The following is an 18,864-nucleotide window of genomic DNA, read 5'->3' on the forward strand; positions in this document are numbered from 1 at the left end:
CCTCCGGCCATGAACAAAGCCCGATTGATTAGTGTGCACTAACTTCACAAGAAAATTTTGCAAACGAAGGGCCAATAGTTTTGCAAGAATCTTATTATCAGTATTAATCAAACTGATTGGACGGTAATTCGAAGTCAAACAACCATCTTTACCCTTTTTCAGAAAAACCGATATAATGGCATGACTAGTAGAAGCAGGAAGCAACCCTCCCACTCTGGATTCTATGAACATATCCCGCATAAGTTCTACCACTGAATCAGGTAAGATTTTATAAAATTCAGCAGGCAGACCATCCGGACCCGGAGACTTGCCCGAGTTCACTTTCCCAATCGCAGTTTTCAATTCATCCACAGTCAAAGCCTCACTCAGCATTGCATTCTCCAAATCATTCACTCTAGGTATCTCCAATCCATCAAAAAAGGAACCATTCAATCCATTGACACCCAGCTCACTTTGATAGAGCTTCATATAATACTCTCTAAAAGTCTCATTAATCAATTTCGGGTCACAAGTCACCTGACCATTCTCTCCATTAATAGAATTGATAGATCTTTCTGATTGCTGTTGTCTTAATCTATAGGCAAGCCAGCGATCGCACTTTTCACCATATTCAAAATACGTACATTTCAATTTAAACAAATCCTTCTCAGACCTTATTTTCAAAGTTTCATTCAATTCTCTCTGTAGTTCCCTCAATCTTCTCTTTTTTTCCATGTTCCCAGAGTCATTAATCATCTCCAGTGAAAGTTGCTTAATACTTTGTTCCAAATCCATACTTATGTCCACCATACATTTCTTCCTGCTACTGGACAAACCTAGAATTAAGCCCCGCATTGTACATTTAAATGCCTCCCATACTGTCCCAACAGACATACCATCCGTCCTGTTTTCCACAACAAAATGATCAGCCTCAGATCTGATTTTCTCCACAATCTTTTCATCACGAAGAATTGAGGTGTTCATTCTCCAACAAAACGATCTAGGAGTATCGAACTGCAAATCTACGTTCATAAACACTGGTGCATGGTCAGTGACAGCAATACAACCAATCTCACAGCTTTTCAAATTCAGGGTTGCTGAACCAGCCGAGAAAAACATAACTATACGAGAATGTGAGCCATGAGAACTAGAAAAAAATGTATATTCTCTCAAATCCCCATGAAGCAATCTCCAACAGTCTTCTAATGCAAATTCAGAAATAAGTGAGCTAAAGGAACAAAAAGTCGGGTCTCTTCTGATAGCAATATGTGGCCCACTGCGATCCTTGACATTATCAATAACCAAATTAAAGTCGCCTCCCATAATATTCTGACAAGCAAAATCCTGTAACATTTGAGCCACTGTCCCAAAAAATGTGCCATCGTCCACTGAAGGGGCATAAACATTGCAAAGAATATACTGTACTCCCCGAACTTCCACTAAGAGCACGATGACCCTACCCTCTTTATCATTGCGAGATTTCAAGACCTTAATCGGGGAGTTCTTCCGAATCAAAATAGCAACCCCCCTACTCCTGGATGAATAGCACGAGACAAAAAATTCCCCAATCCAACCTTTGCGCAGCCAATTTGCATCCTCTAACAGTAAGTGAGTCTCTTGGAGGAAATGTACATCACTGTCCATATCCTTCAGACAATTAAAAATCATTTGCCTTTTGAGCGGATTATTTAGACCATTGATATTCCACGAAGAAACAGATAACTGATCATTCCTCTCCGACGGCATTGCAAGGAAAAAGAGAAGACAACAAAAGAAACTGTACTTATAAAAATCAAAAACCCACCCCCACCCCCGCTCGCAGAAATATGAGTCCAACGTCAACAATAACTAACAAACCCCAAGCCACCCCCGATACCCCTCCCAATCATATATAGATATCCCCAACCAGAAAACACCAAAGTTAAAAAAGAGCCATATAGACTCTAAGGAACCTATCAGCAACACATAACCTAAATCACATTTAAAAAACATCCCAAACAACAGGTGAAAAAAGGATTACCAGCCCCCACGTTAATAAAAAGCAAGAAAAGGAAGAAAAAATCTCCGAAAACAGTAACCGAATAAATTGTAAAGCAAATTATAATGCACCTACACATGTAACTTAAAATCATGATACAATCCAGATTCCTATCAAAGACCAGCAATATAGCATATTAGACATCCATCCCGCCGCTACAGTTTGAACTGCGAGCCATCAGTCACAATATCTGAACATGTCCTGGATGTAACTAATTAGACAGCAAAATGAGCCCATTTCTTATGGTCGGTTAGAATAACCAGTACCAGTTCTGATTGACTCCTTCAATACCAATCATTATGTTGCCATCCCATTCTGATGGTAAAGAATCAGCCACAACTACCCTTTACCAATCACTGCAGAGCAGCCCTGCAGAAGGATTCCTAACTCAAGGGTCATTGTACAAGTGTCAAAAAAAGAGAAGCTGGCACACAAATATAGTTGGTAATGTGTGCCCAATGTCTGTTGGCAACTATACTACAGCAGAACAACTAGTGTCACCGGCCTTGGGAGTGCATGGATGTAGTTGCCCCCACCCCCCCCCATGGGCTGAACAGTGGTTATAAGGACTCCCATATGACGCTGTCACAATTTCTTTAATGCGTCCAATACCATGTTAGCAATGCATATGACAGAGTGTAAGAAATGCTAGTATCAATTTTAGTCCATATCAGAAGCGTGCCAGATCCTATGGCATTTTTAAAGGTCCACAAATTCGTCATTCCGTGCATGCATTTACCCACACTGGCCAGACCACATGAACGTGAAAGGGGGGGGCATGGGGTGTAAACAGGTGAAAGGGCAGTGGTACACATTCATAAAAACTCCATATAAGTATGAGTATGTCTACAAATGACATAAGTCTACTGCACAGAATAAAAATCGTCTGCTGTAGCCCCGTATCCGCTGCAAAACCCCCGATCAGCAGCAAGGCACAGGACCACAGTACAGACCACCAGTATATATCCCAAAGTCACCTTGAGGGCTTTTTGCCATAGAATCAGGAACACACACCGGACACTCCGAAGTACTTACTGCAACAGTGTACATATGTGCATTCCACAAAAAGAGACGATCCTTCCCCAAGTCACTGTGTTTGCCTTAAGTTTGACAGGAGAGCATTGATTCCCACCCGCATCTCCCACTGCACCTACAATTCGTGCATCAATCCGTGTTACAAAGCGGTGCGACTGCACTGGTGTGCCCCATGACCTTGGGAAACACACTCTCCTGAGCGCCTGTGTGTCTTACGTGATCCGTAAGCTCCAATGCCATGGTGGGGGAGCGGCACCAGAGACCCAGCAGCCCCTCAATCCTCACAGCAGATGTGGAAAGTAGCCCCGTGCTGGGTAAGGCTTGAAGGGAGTCGTGCAAGTCACATTTGGCCGGGGTGACTACTCCCATGGCAGATGTGGTAGCTGAGACAGCTACTCCTGTGGCTGCAGAGACCGCTCCGAGGAGCGCAGCAGAGCCAGCCCCCCTCATGGCGCACTTGGCTGGTTTCCCCGTAGCCTTCCCCCCAGTGAAGGGAGCCCGAGAGCAGGCGTTTTCAGGACAGACGTAGCAGCTACATGAGACCGGTGTATCTGGGAAGGATATACAGAGTGCAGAGGCTGTCTGCGCAGACACCGCAGCCCCACAGGGAAGAGGGACAGTGAATGTTGTTGGGGCAAGTAAGAATGAGGTCTCTGTTATAAAGGCTGCCCTTCGTGGGGCAAGTCATCCTCATGCAGCACACATCATGAAGTCAAGGCAGACCATCACCGCCACCTCCGGAGACACATACCTTCGAAATTCGTCTGCATTCGGCTGAAAAATCATCCTGCCGAGGTCAGCCAACCCCGACTCAAGCGAACCGCAGCACAGCCATCCGCCGGTGGGAGGAGGAGAGCCGGAACATGAAACGCGACTTCTCCGACACCCTTCCCTGATACGTGACACGATGCGAAATGAATGGGAGTGATACGCGTCGCACGGCATCAACGTGTCATAATGCGGGTCCTTTTCTTTACCTTCTTTTCTCTTTTGAACGATACGAATCTTCGTGAATGAACGAACAGGCACCATCGAACGTAGTAGCGAATTCAAAGCCTGCAACTGAAATCAACATCCGGCGCCATTTTCTTGCATGCAATCCAATGTAAAAAAAAAAAAAAACTTAAATTTAAAAACATACATGTCAAAAAAAAAAAAAAAAAAAAGGGGGACATCAATGTCAAATCAATCAGCAATCGTGGCAGAGTTATCCCTAAGAGCCTCCAGCCAAGACAAAGCTTCTTTTGGGTCAGAAGTTATTTTCTCACCCTCCGGCAACATCAAAGTCAATGCATTATATTTGTTCAAAAAGGACTTCACCTTCAGGGATTTTGCCAAGTCTTTCACCCCCTTAAAGCTCTTTCTAACCACCATGACTTCTTTAGGGTAATCTGGAAATAGAAATATAGGTTTTTCTCTGTAATATGCAGATCCTTTTGATCTTGCAGCAAGTAGCAGACCTTCCTTCTTCCTGGCCAAAACAAAAACCACCATTATGTGTCTAGGCCTAGACCCCGGCTGTTTACCAATCCTATAAATATGATCAATATCCTCTTCCTTAATCGACAGCAGGCCAAAGCAATCCTTGAAGATCCCGGTAACTACTGAAATCAGGGACTCAGCTCCAGGGTCTTCCTCCACTCCAACCAGTCTGACATTTCTCTCTCGGAGTTTAAAGTCCATTTCCAGTCTTCGGTCTTTTTCAACATGAAGGTCCTTCTTCAAATTGTTATAGGCCCTGTAGCTCCCTGCCATCTCCGAGGTCATTGAGAGTGATTTTCTTTCCAACTCCTCCACTCTGCCATCCAAATGACACACCTTAGAGTTCAATTCAGCCAAGGTAGTTTTAACCTCAACCATATCCAGGGACACCTGCTTCAGGAGTTTATAGATGTCATGGCTGCTAGGATTATCCTCTCCCATCTCCATCAATTGTTTCTGTTTCTTGGAAGTAGGGTTTTCTGGTTCATGAATTTTCTTTTTAGAATTCATTATCAATCATGAAATAGCTTCAGGGAGGGGATCAGGAGCTGCAGGTTCAAGCTGCTGTCACCTTGGCCAACATTCCGGAATCTTTTTGTCCCCTCTCCTAAGAAGAGCTTTTGTGACTTTTGGGTAAAAGGCCCCGTACATCATAGGGATTGGACTTCTAAAGTTAGGGCATCATTCTTGTGTACTGGTTTCATTCTACTGCAACACTACCTGCCTTCTTTTAGTTGTCCAAGTTATTGTATGCATTTCTAAAAACCTAAAGGTGACTGTATATACGTATGATAATGGAGTTTTGTGTGATTACTACCTGCTTGATTTGTTGTGTGTGTGTTTATGGGCCTATAATTTTTGTACTTACCGGTCTAAATTGAATTATTGTGTGCCTCACCGTGTGGGCTCATTGTGGTCCCCAGAAATCACTCATTCTCCTGAGACTAAGCCTTAACAGTATGCTGTGTTTATATCGAATATTTTATACAGAATGAACATATATCGAATAATTTATAACTAACATTTTTTTAGGGGGGGCGTGGCTAACCGCCATGTAAGAAGCTCGCCTTTTCAGTGTGCTCCGTAAGATGTGCCCAAAATGTTGCTGAAATTCTACTTTTCCGTGCTGCCCAAGCAGCTAAGAGCCTTCACAACCGCAGCTAGACACGTCAGGCAGCGCCGCCCGAAGTTTCACACAGCTGTGACCCTTCTCCGTGGCAAGGCGCCGAGCCGCAGAAAGACAGAGCGAAGGGAGAAAATGGCGCCTGCCGTTTGAATGCCCGACGCAGCAAAGAACGTTGAGCCCAGACCCATCGGGCCGTGACTAAAAATATCCTGGGAGTCCAGTGAGCACAGGGACGACCTGGGGACCGGGCGAGGTGTTCGCACCCAGAACCTAGCTGCTGCAGGATCAGCGCCCGGAGATTCCGGACGGCCTTGTGACCCGGCTCCCCGATCCCTGCAGGAGGACTGGCCCGTGCGTTCTGGCCGGAGGCGTTAGTGGCGCACCCCAATAATTGCCCGCATCGCCTGCAGAGACGCACGAACCCAGAGAGAGGCGGCCTGGGGCGGAGCGCCCCGGCGTGCGTGGAAAGAGTACACGGAACTGCCGTGAGCGACCCGGACAGGGGGAGACCAGTGAGGCGAGCCAGCACACGGGATTGCCCAGCAGTACAATGGAGACACAAGGTGAGGAGCCAGCGGGAGGGGGGTACCCAGTAGGGCCAGCCGTGTCCTCTGTACCTGGGAGGCGTGCGCCACTCCCCCACCCCCCAGGTACCCTTGCCCACACTAGTTAAATTGAAGCCGGGGCCCTGACCAAGCCCCGGAACTGCGCATAACAGGCACGATCAGCCCTCCGTGCGCCACTGCCATGCGTGTAAGCTGGCGGAGCTGAGGTCGCCTGAACGAGCGGCCCCACCGGACTAATTGGGGGCAAAACAACAATCAGCAGCGGGGCACATCCCCCCGGGGCCCCACACAGAGCTGGGACCATTGAGATACTGGCTACAGCTGGACATACCTGCTAGGGCCCCCACATCCTGATCAGTAAAAGTGAGGGAACCCAAAAACAGACCAAGCCCTGGTGCCCACCCCAATTGCATCCGGGGGAACGAGTGCGGGCCGCACAACCCCCAGAAACCATGAAAATCGCTGCGAGAGACACACACAGTGCGCACAGTTGCAGAGCAGCCCCCAGGCAGTACACCTCCTCCATCTACGGCGCAGCCTGCCCAGGGAACCGGCAGGCCCCCCTGCCCACAGTGTAATGTCCACAAAAGGAGCGAGAGGCAAACAGAAACAGACCACCATGGAGACCTATACGGCTGGAGGATCAGCGAGGCCAGACACCAGCACCACTGGCTCCACGACAACGCGGACCGAGCCCCCAATAACGCCCGCAGAACCTGCTAACTCGCAGCTACTAGAAGCCATCAAAACATTCCAGATGACAATGGAAAGCAAAATAGACGCAGTGGCAATTGATTTGAACCTACTACGACAAGATGTCTGCTCCATAGCGGGCAGAACTGAGGCGCTCGAGTCCCAGGTCCGCGAGAACACCGAGACCAAAACTCTGCTCCTGAAGGATGTCGACGTACTGGCACAAAAGGTGAAAAACCTAGAAGATAGAGCAGACGAAGCTGAAGGGCGGGCGCGCCGAAATAATATCAGAATTATAGTCCTGCCAGAGGGCATTGAAGGAAACGACCCCACAAACTATATAGAAGACCTCCTACTGCAAGAAATCGGGGCTGGGGAATTAACACAAGGCTTCACCATCGAGAGAGCGCACCGTTCGCTCACCAAACGACCGCCCCCGGGAACCCCACCCAGGCCATTAATTGCAAAGGTGCTCAACTACAGAGACAGAGAGAAAATCTTAGCCTTCTTGAGATCAGGCGGCTGCATACAAAGAGACGCAGCGAAGATCGCCATATATTCTGACTACACCTTCCAGGTCCAAATGAGAAGCGCTCAATTCATCTACACCAAAGCAAGACTGAAAAAAGCAGGCCTGCGCTACATGCTCCTATATCCAGCAAGACTGAAAATGCTGCATAACAACAAAGCGCACCTGTTCGATACCCTGGCAGAAGCTAGAGAATGGATGGACAGGGAGCAGTTCCCTGACCTCGAAATGAGAGAGCGCAAACCACGGCAATCAGCAACCTAAGTGATCATTTTAAAATAAAAATTGAGCACGCACACTCGAAAAAAGCAGAATACACATCCTGAAGCAGCAAGTCAGATCCTAACAAGAGCCACACTGAACACGGACTGCTACCTACACGACAGCAGCCAAAGCGACTTCTTCTGCCCCCAGAAGTAGTTTGGGTACACCTAACCCGCCCGTAGGGCACCAAGAGACCACTAAGGGGTCAAATGGAGCGGAAACGGGGTAGTCAGAATGGGGGGAACCCCGCTGGACTTGTTTTGTTAAAGGGGAGTTTAAAGTTTTGGGGCGGGGGAACCCGGGAGTTGGCATCCAAGTTGGGGAATTATACACAGAAAAACCAAGACCACCCAGAGCACTGAAAGCCGCTGAAAGAGGATTCGCAAAGAGCGCCACCCACAGATTTTTGACCACACAAAACCCATGGCTGACAAAATCAGAATCTTGACATGGAATGACAGAGGAATGAATAGCTACGTCAAGCAACGCCGAATCCACACATTTATAAAACGAAGCAAGGTCGGAATTGCCCTCCTGCAGGAAACTCACTTGGACGCACAAAAGAAAGCCGCACTAGCCAAAACTTGGAGAGGGACACTGGTAGGATCCATGTACTCCACGTACGCAAGAGGAGTCCTGATCTGGATAGCCCCAACCATTCCCATAAAACTGATTCATTTGAAAACAGACGACGAAGGCAGAATGGCCTTGGTACACGGCATCATTGAAAGAAAGGAACTCTGCCTAATTAACACCTACGCCCCCAACCCCGACGCCACAGTCTTCGGCCCATTTAGAGATTGCACCCTGATATGGGGGTGAGACCACAACTGCACCCTTAAGCCCCGTACAGACAGATCAGATAACAAACACGCCCACTCGTCCCCACCTGCCAAAATACTGAAAGCACTAACACAACAATTCGCGCTTAGAGATTTATGGAGAGTACATCACCCTGAGAAACGAGAGTACTCCTACTATTCAGCCCCACATGCTGTTCACACTAGAATAGATTATATTTAAGTGAGCGAGGAACAACTGGCCATGTTTGGGGACACACAATATTTACCCAGAGTGTTGTCAGACCACTCCCCGTTGATAACCACCTGGACAGTGTTCGCACCCAGACCCCCTGCGCCCACCTGGAGGCTTAGAAGTGAAGCCCTGTTGGATGAGGCCTTCTCCGAACAGATAAGGAAGAGCACTCTAGACTACTGGCAATTAAACGAGAATAGTGTGCAACACATTAGCACAGCATGGGAGGCGTACAAAGTGTTCATGAGGGGAGAAATGATCGCAGCTATAGGCGAAGCCCAGAAGTTCATAGTAATCTCATTAACATGCAACGAAGAAGAGCTGAAGGCATTAGAAGCCAAGGCCTCCACGGACCCTGTCCACATACAAAAAGTAGTAGAGCTTAAACAAGCCTCCCTAGTGCACTGGGAAAAATTTGGGAAACTCAGCTACACAAAACACATTGAACGGAGTCATGCCCTCGGGGACAAACCGGGGAAGCTTCTAGCTTGGCTCTACAAAAGAGAAGCCCCCAGAAAGCCCATTTGCCAAGTCCGCAGGCCGGACGGCACAATAGCACACACGCAGGCCGAGATAAACTTGGCGTTCACCGGGTTCTACCAAGCGCTTTACACCGATCCCCCGTCGCCCACAGACACTGAAATAGAGGATGTCCTAGACATTATCAATCTACCCAAACTCAACGCGCAAATGGCCGAGGCCTTGGAGGAGCCCATCACCCCAGAGGAGGTCACGGCCACCATTAGAGCGCCAGGAACAGACAAGCTCCCAGGGGAGTTTTATAAAACGTACGAGGATGCACTGGCACCATTCCTAGCCCAAGTGTTTAATGAAGCATACGAAATAGGCACTCTCCCAGACACCATGAGAGAAGCTGTAATTATCCCACTACTGAAACCGGGCAAGGACGGTGGAGAGTGCGGCTCATACAGGCCCCTAACCATGCTTAATGCAGATAACAAGATCCTGACAGCACTGCTGGCCAGGAGGCTGCGTAAAGCGGTCCGGCTATTAATCCACCACGACCTGACAGGTTATGTACCCGGGCAAACCATTAAAGAGAACCTATGTAAATTACACCATGTCATATATAGCACCAATGGCAGGCCTGGGAAATGCGCAGTGGCATCCTTGGATGCCACCAAGGTATTTGATTCAGTCCGGTGGAAGTGGTTGCACGCCACCATGACCAAGATGGGAATAGGACCAGCCTTCTTAAAGTGGACCAAACTCATATACACCGACCCCAAGGCCAGGGTACGTACAAACAATACCTATTCGGAAAAATGGCACCTCTATAGGGGCACGCGACAGGGATGTCCGCTCTCCCCCATGTTGTACATCATAGCGATAGAACCTGTAACAGCATACCTAAGGCAAGAGTATGGGGACGGGGGCACAGAGTGACCCATCTGGTCTCCATGTACGCAGACGACACACTTCTTTACTTGAACAACCCAGAACATATACTACAATACATACGAGAGACATTAGACGGGTTTCACAGATACACGGGGATACAAATTAACCATGATAAGTCATGCCTCTTCCCCCTCGCAGCATTAAGCGAGGCCAGAGAAGAAAGCCTCCCAACCATGGCCTGTAGATGGGAAACCACCTCCTTCAAATATCTGGGGATAACCATTCACCAGGATCCTAAGACCGAACACACCCTTAACACAGTGAGAGCCAAAGATAACCTAGAAAAATCAATGGACTTCTTGGGCAGACTCCCGCTCACAGTAGCAGGAAGAGCAGGGCTTCTTAAGATGGTGCGTTGCCCCGCCTCCTACACTTCTTCACCAATGTCCCATACAACATCCCCCTGCAGTTCTTCAAAGACCTAACCAAACTATGCAGAAGATTCCTGTGGCAGGGAGGGAGGCATAGAGTTGCACTAGAAGTACTGCAGAGACCCTATGACAAAGGAAGCCTGAAAATCCCCAACTTTTAATTATATTATCTAGCAGGCCAACTGAAACATGTAATACAATGGATGTCAGACGAAACCACAATCGTCACCCGACTTCTACAACTGGCCTTCCCCCACATGCTACTCAGAGATTTATTCTGGACCCCAGATAGTGCGAATCAACACAACCCATACCTAATGAAGCTAGGGATCCAGATCTGGAGACGAACCTGTAGAGCCACGAAGACAAACGATCCATACTCAGATCCCGATAGCAGCAATCATGACGAACAGACCTGGAGGCCTGAAAGAGATAAACACATGGGAACCCTGCGGGGTCACCACCCTTGGTGACATAGTGGACGACCAGGGCATCTTAACGTTTGCAGAGCTACATGAGACCTTGGGACTACCAATAGGGCAGTTCCTACTCCACGGAGCGGCGGTAAGAAGGCTCACAAACAGATGGCCTGAGGTAGAGAACCTTGAAACCGGACACAAAAGCATTGAAAACATGCTAAACGCCGCCGAGGTAGGACATGACACCTCGAGACTCTACGAGTCATTGCTAGACAGCACAACAAAGCAAGACCTCAAGTGCAAAGAGAAATGGGAACAGGAGCTAGGCCTGCAATTTGAGGATAAGGAATGGGAATCAATAACGCACTATCCTAAAAAAGTATCCAGAAACGCCCGACTGCAACTCATGCAGTTTTATATCATCAACAGAGCGTACCTCACACCTGAAGTTATTTTCAAATTCAAAGGTGCGAGAACCATAGAATGCCCAAAATGCAACGAACCCCGTGCGGGGATGACCCACATGTTCTGGGGATGCCAGACCATACAATCCTTTTGGTTGCAGATCGCAGCTAAGGTAGCCGAGGCAGACATCAACTTGGACATACAGTCACCAAGAGCGTGCATCCTGGGCAGATAGAAAAAAAGCAAAAAGAACAAACCTCTGAACAGGCTCAAAGACCTGATGTACATTTTAGCTAAGAGACACATTGCTATAGGGTGGAAATGCCCCAAAATCTCTAGCGTAACATTGTGGTGGGAGGACCTCCGAAAGTGGTCAACGGCAGAAACTGGAGCATGGGAAAATGCGCAAAGAGAACAGAAACTGGACACCAGCGAAGACCTACATCAATGGGTGGCGCTCACAGTGTCATTATTCCATCCAAGAGAGGAAGCTTCTGTCACTGATGACACTGGCAGCCCATGATGGTCATCCAGAATAGGTTGAACTGATGACGGACAACTGTGGTCTTGGGAAGGTTGGGTGGGTAGGGAGGGAGGGGGGATATACAGGATTTCCAAATGGTGCATTAATGATAATAATAATTGTTGTATTGTTAAAAAACCAATAGCAACTATTTTTTTTAAAAAAAACATTTTTGTAGAGAATGCATTTAGGGGTGGGGTAAAGGGTTCAATATTTTTGGGAAACGGTTGGGGTGGGTTTTTAGGGGTGGGAAACCAGGGTTGACTGGGAACCCTCCCGCAAAAAACAAAAAAAAATGCATTCTGTATAACATGTTTTGTTTTAAAATATTCAATATATGTTAACTCTTTATAAAATATTTTGGTATAAGAATATGGAACCAGCCTTGACCACTATCCACGCCTAAAACCTTGATTGTGTTTGGCTAACCTCTGAGTTCCCCTGTTAACTATAACTAGAGTGGCTTCCTAAAATCTGTCCACCAGGCAAGATTATAGAAATCCATTTTAACAGGTGCAGTAACTGCCTTTAAATATTCAAAGAGAGGATTGTGAGCTGGGCTGAGGAATCCAACCAGCTTCAAGCACCAACAGAGAAGTGTAAGCCAACATCAGGGGCAGGACCTGCCAGCCAAACTCTATACCATCAACCTCAAGGGTATTATGGAGTTACGACCGCCAAGATGGTGGGCATAGCTGCTAAGGCTGTGGTCACGCAGTAACTGAAGACCCACCCAGGCTGAGGGGACTAAAACTCCCAAGCCTCCCATACCAAGTCAGTCCCCTTACTCCAAATAGAAGCTGGAAGGAGGTGCAAGGCCCTACATGATCACACACTCCCAATTAGTGTGGGAGCTGGGAGGAAGGACGGTGGCAGGAGCAGAAAGGAGAGAGCTGGAGCAAGGAGTGTAGAAGTAGCTGGAATGTGCCTGGAGACTCAGGTGTATGCAACTGACTGAAGCGGAGCGGCCGAAAGAAAAGGCGTAAAGCGGCACGAAGTGGGAAAGAAGGAAAGAAGCTTAAAGAAAGCAGATTGAGAGAAGAATAATGAGATGGTACAAGTTGAGCTCGAAGGCCGCTAAGGGAGAGGGGCCTTGTAGAGATTGGTGATAGTCCAAAAGTGATGGTTAGATTGTAGGAGGTGGGAGACGTGTCAATAGAATTGAGTTAGGCGACCTTGTCAAAGGGGGTTAGCAGAGTGTTAGGGAGAATTCTCATAAATGTGCTAATTACCTTCACCTTGGAGACCCCCAGCAACTTTGCTGGATTTTGAGGACGTGATTTTTTTGACCTGGAGAGTGTGAGCCTTTTTTCCCCACTCTCTCATGTATTTTGAATGTGTTTTACTCTTGTGTTTTTTGATTATGGAGTTTTAGACAACTTCATAGGCATCATCTTTTCATTTGTGTCCCACAGCAGCCTCAGTGCAGTGACATAGGGGAAGCCTTTTAGGCTGTCCCAAGGTTTAAATACCTTCTCTGGGACAAACTACTGTTTCCCAGAGAAAGTAAAGTGAAATTGACTTTTCTAGTCTTTTCAAATTCCTAGACCCAGCACACCCTATCTTACAATAGAGTGCTGAAGGGGTTACTTAGTTTCCCCTATCCCCTATGTCTAGAAACTCATGTAGCAGTCAAATGCTACCCTTTCCTCTCGAAATGGCTGGTGGCAGTGGTTTTACAATGAACTACCATCATTTTTTTAAAATCGCGGGAGCCATGTTTTTCAAGATGGCGTCTGAGCACCCTTTGTTTAAACAGGTCCCGGTCTTCTTTTTTCGCCATTTCTTTGTGGAAAGGTCCTTCTAGAGTTTCTCTGCGTGCCAAACCAGGTTTGGTCCTTTTGTTGCAACGCCTTTGGCGGCTTCAGGGCTGAAGACCGCCTGCAGGACACGATTGTCTGGGGTGGGCAGGAAGTGAGGGAGGTGCCCGAGACTCCTTGTGCTTAGTCTCCTAGGAGACCCAAATGCACTCTGGTGTGATTGGCTGGCTGACTGTCCGGCAAGGACAGCCACCCTGCTGGGTGAGTGGCAGCTATGCAGGAATGAATGGGAGGAAACTGGATAAAAGGCGAGTCTCTTGGCTTGTAAGGCAGAGCCGACCACTGGAACGAAAGAACCAAAGACGAGCTTGAAGAGGATGGCTGCTGCAACTCCTGGACCATTGGTTTGCCCGGTGAAGCCCTGCTGCAGGTCCGAATCGCCAAGTTCATCTCGACAGAGAAACCCTTCAAGGACGACTTCTCCCTTTGAGTTGGTGGGACCAATCAACTCGAACCTTAAGCCACCTGGATACTAATCTCAGAGCTGGTTGTGTTTTTCCTCAGAGTGCTGCAGGAAACCGAATAACCTGCGAGAGGGACACCAGTTTGTGTGCTTGTCTACAGCTACCGGAATTGAAGATTTGCCTTTGCCAGCTTTTTGACCAGTCCCAGTGCAGTGCAGGAGTCCCCTGACGTCCCCCCTCTTGTCCCCACGACTGAGGCTCAGGAACAGCGAGATCTGCAGGAACTGCCAGGAACAGACGTCTTCAGCTGCATCTTTTTCTTCATTGTAAGGTACTGTGAAAACCCGACCGAGAGAACTTACCTCTCACTGCGAAAGTGCTTGAAACTTTGGCAACTTGCAGGCCTGGTCAGCTTGTAACCCAACATATGAATCATTCTTTTACGAACTTCTTCTGAGAACTTTGGCAAAGACTTTCCTGTTTAACTACTAGAACTGCTATCGTATACAAGACATTAGCCATTGACTTTGGCCTAACCTATTGCATTGAATTGACCCCTCTGGTGAACTCAAACTATTTGCACTGCCTAAGAATAATTGTAAGCTTATTTTTTATTAACCTATGCCTTTTTGCTCCTACTTCAAAGTAGTTTAAATGTCTCAGAAACTGATAGTGTGGAGTACTGCAGTATATTTTTGTGTGATATAGATCGCCTCCTTTTAGTGAATGTTTTATAACTGACTGTGAAATAAATTAATAAGTGTTTAACCAAGAAACCTTGAGTGTAAGATTTTTTTTTTAATACTTGTGATTGTAGACCTCTGTGTAACATCCTTACAGCTCACATTCCCCTCTTGAGATAAGCCTAGCTGCTCAGCTCCGCTACCAAAAATGGTGTAGTACAGACTTGTATCAAAGGTTGGTTTTGCTTACATCTGTAGTCCTAGTTGTGTATAGTGGTCCCAAAGGGTACTGCATACAAACCTTGCCGTACAGAGTAGATTTTATTTTGAAGAGGTTATAGAATTTAAGGAGCTGTTTGAGTTTACAGAGGCAGGTTGTGAAGTGAACAACAGTATTAGTGAACATTTTAAGAAGGGTCTGATAAGATTCCGAATGATGTGAAGATTGGTAGCTATCTGAGTGAGAGGATTGTTCAGCTGGAGGTGGAGGTTGGTCATGAAGTTGGTCAGAGAGATATAAAAGAGATAATGGAAGGTTTGTTGTTGGAGGTGATTGGAGTTAGTGGAGGAGGTTAGGGAAAACCAGAAGAGATTGGAGAAGTGGGGGAGTGGAGTAGATTTGTTAGAAGTGGTGTTTGGAGCAGGGGTACAGAGGAGTACAAATGAGGCGGTAGGAGGAGCACTCCAGGAAAGGATAGAAGGAAAGATTAAGGTGGCAGAGTAGAAGAGTACTAAGGAGGTTGAGGAGGGGAGTTGTCGGATGAAGTCTGAAACCCTTAAAGAGATCCAGTGCATGCAAGAGGACAGGGAGGCTCAAAGTAGCAAAGGAGAGAGAACGATTGAGGAGGGAGAGGAGCTTGGAAAGGATGAATGGTGGCTAAGGAAAAAAGAGAACTTGAAGCATGATGCAACGTAGAAGATCGGTAGATGGAAAGAGAGAGAGCGCCCATTTAAAGATATCAAGATACCCGAAGGAGACAGTAGGGTGGAAGGAGGTTTTAGAGAATGAAGGGGATCCAACGCCATCAGGAGGTCCATCTGACCCTGGGCCGGCTTCAGAGGACGGGGAGGAACAAGCCAGTGGTGCAGTGGCGAGGATGGAGCTTACTATATAGAAATTACTTGGACAGGGGTGGGCAGAACCATGGAAAATGTGGGAACCTTGGTAGGGAGGCCCAGTGCCTGTCAACCTAGCCAGAGTCAGCATCCTCTCCGCGAGACACTGTGACCCTCTCTTTAAGTGGGACAAAAGTAACTGTTTTGGCGGTCCCTAACTAAGGTTCTGGAGCCTTCTCAAACCTGAACTGAGAAGACCCAAGAATGGACCTCTGCAGCCGCAACCCAAAGGCTGAGAGGAAGAGAGACTGACTGAATTGGGAAGTGACCTCCAGGAAGGGACCACTAATGAACCGTAGGAGATTTTTAGTTACCTTGAACCACCTCACTTGTTATTTGGCCTGACTGGTACACAGATCCAGAATAAACACTTCTATGCTTTATATGTGTGAGTGAGGATTCTCGGTTTATACCCAGTGGCAGTCCTGACCACTGCAAAAGAAGAATCTTCCCTAACTGGGTTAAAGTGGGGACTTTTTGTCATACTACAATATTGACAACTACATCATTTTTTACCAACCTGTCACTTTACTGTTTCTTACCAGACATGTTGTTCTGAGAGCAAAGTACATTATCCTGGCTTTAATTTACTGGGCCTGTCAATATGTTAACCTGTCTGCCACTGTAAGGATGTCTCTGTTCTTCTTTCTTTCTTCAAAGGTACCAATCATTGACATTCCTGGCTACGGAAATCTTTCTGCCCCTCTGGTCTGCGATGAACTGAAGATCCAGAGTCAGAATGACCGGGAGAAGCTCACAGAGGCCAAGGAGCGTGTGTACCTCAAAGGGTTTTATGAAGGCGTGAGTACCAAAATAGAGATGCATTAATTACCGTTTGTGGTTCTAGTGTAGATGTTTCTGCAGATGCAGCATGTTCTGACCTGGCGATTGGTGATTTTGAGTTGGTGGGTTTGTTGGTGGGAGAATGAAACATTGAAATTGACATGTGGCAGTGATGATAAAGAAACAACTATTATTAATTGTATGTGTGGGTGATTGAAACTGTCATCGTTATCCTGTTCTCCGGGTCCAACTGAACTTAAAATAAAAAGTAAACATAAAGTTGCTATTGGTCACAACCACAGTCCCTGACTACGAGTAGCATTAATTAATCCCAGGTGTGAGAAACCTGACAGTGTTCTCCCACCTACTCCCCTGGGATGCTCTAGTCAGGTGGTCAGGGAAGGGCCATCCCTTTTGGATCCTGACCCTGGGGGGTGGGCAAGCGAGGGAGGATCACCTGAGTGGAGGGTCACAGGGGATTGGGAGGACAACTTCCAAGGGCGAGACATGGTATCCACCCCTCTTTCCCATTTCACCTCAAACCTCCTTACCTCCGCTTTCATGAGGTATTTTCAAACCCATACCATCCCCCCCCCCGCACCACCTGATTACCAACAAATACTGGGACAAGGAAGAGGCAACCGGGAGTACTGAAGATTTCCCATAGGAATAACATGGGGAATGTAAGGGAAACCGGCTGTAGAAAGAACTTGGGATGTCCCATTGATAGTCGGGAAGAGTCAGGCATTCACTAATTATCACTCACACCTGACTCGACTTGACTGCTTCTACAACTATAAAATGTGTGGTCTGCACAGCTGAATGAACGAGCTGGGGACGTTGTTTGGACAAGAGAAGCCAAGGAGCATAGAGCAGCTGGACTGACAGCTGGAGGAAAACAGCGCAGTGACCTGGTGTGTCTGATGGGCTGCAGCGTGGCCAGGGAGCCAGAGCGGAGTGTCTTGCATGCTGCTGTTGGCTGGTAAAACATTGCTTGTTCCCTTGGGACCTGTGCTGACCCCAAGGCTGTCTGAGGGGCAAGGTGGTGAGACCCTGAACTCGGGCCCGCACAACCAGGAGGGACAGCTTGTCACCTCGCTACTGCCCAGGTCAGAGAGACTTGGGTGTATGCGACTGACTGAAGCGGAGCGGGCGAAAGAAAAGGCGTGAAGCGCATGAAGTGGGGAAGTAGGAAAGAAGCTTAAAGAAAGCAGATTGAAAGAAGGATAATGAGAAAGAGAGAAAGTAAGAGAAAGTTGGAAAGAAGGGCGCCAGTGACCTAAAATGAGAGATAAGGGTACAGGCGATCCGACGAGTGCAAGGGTGCATGAGAAAGCAAGAAGGAAGGTGCCAGTGGGCATAGAAAAGTAAAGAAAGTGCAAGTGTGCAGGGAAACAAGGAGAAAGGTGCCAGTGAGCACAGAAAGGTAAAGAAAGTACAAGTGTGCAAGAGAAGGAAAGAAAGGTGCCAGTGGGCACGAGGAAGGAGAGCGCAAGTGTGCAGGAGAAGGAAAGAAAAGGTGCCAGTGGGCACGAGAAGTAAAGTCAAGAAACATAGGAGAACACGAAGGGGTGCAGAAAGCCCCTAAAGGAAAATCAAGAGCAGGAGATAAAGGAGAGGGGTTAAGTCTCAGAGTGTTGGCGCTTAGGAGGATTAAATACCCTGGCATTTTCAAAAGTGTTTGATGCTAGCCCTTTGAAGGAACTATATATGAAGAAGAAAATGTACATCCTGACAAACTGAAATTGTGGGTTTTCTTTAGCTCAAGAGGGTCCTGAGCTTGGGGAAGGGAACCCTGAGAGGCCCAAGAAGTATACTTGTGTTTGAGCTTGGAAGGGGCCTACCCTTGGGGAAGGGAACCCTAAGAGGCCTATTAAAGTGAAATCTTACTTGTTTTGATTTATTGAAGCAACTGAAGCTTGGGGAAGGGAACCCCCAGGCATTAAAGTCATTGATGTTGTTTGAACTATGGAAAGGATCCTATGAACAGTCCCTTTTGATTGAAATCATTCTTTTGAAGCCGACCAACCTACATCTGGTGAGCAGAACAACTGAAACCAATACTGGTTTCCCATTTTTGTTGAACCACCACTTTTTGCTTTTGAAACATTTGCTAACACATTTTTACCGAAGAGTGTGTGCAAGCATAGGTTTAGACACAGACTTTTATT

The 18,864-nt window shown here is 47.3% G+C and overlaps 1 protein-coding gene across 1 annotated transcript in view; it reads left to right on the forward strand.

The window, feature by feature from the left end:
- LARS1 (leucyl-tRNA synthetase 1) overlaps nt 1–18,864 on the forward strand; it is an 860,995-nt gene that overhangs the window by 367,368 nt on the left and 474,763 nt on the right. The window contains exon 14 of the mRNA XM_069652446.1: nt 16,571–16,711. Coding sequence (XP_069508547.1) covers nt 16,571–16,711 — 141 coding nt within the window. The remainder of the gene's footprint in view (nt 1–16,570; nt 16,712–18,864) is intronic.

Source organism: Ambystoma mexicanum, chromosome 3p (assembly GCF_040938575.1).
Source record: "Ambystoma mexicanum isolate Mex_15411 chromosome 3p, UKY_AmexF1_1, whole genome shotgun sequence".
Lineage (NCBI taxonomy): Eukaryota > Metazoa > Chordata > Amphibia > Caudata > Ambystomatidae > Ambystoma > Ambystoma mexicanum.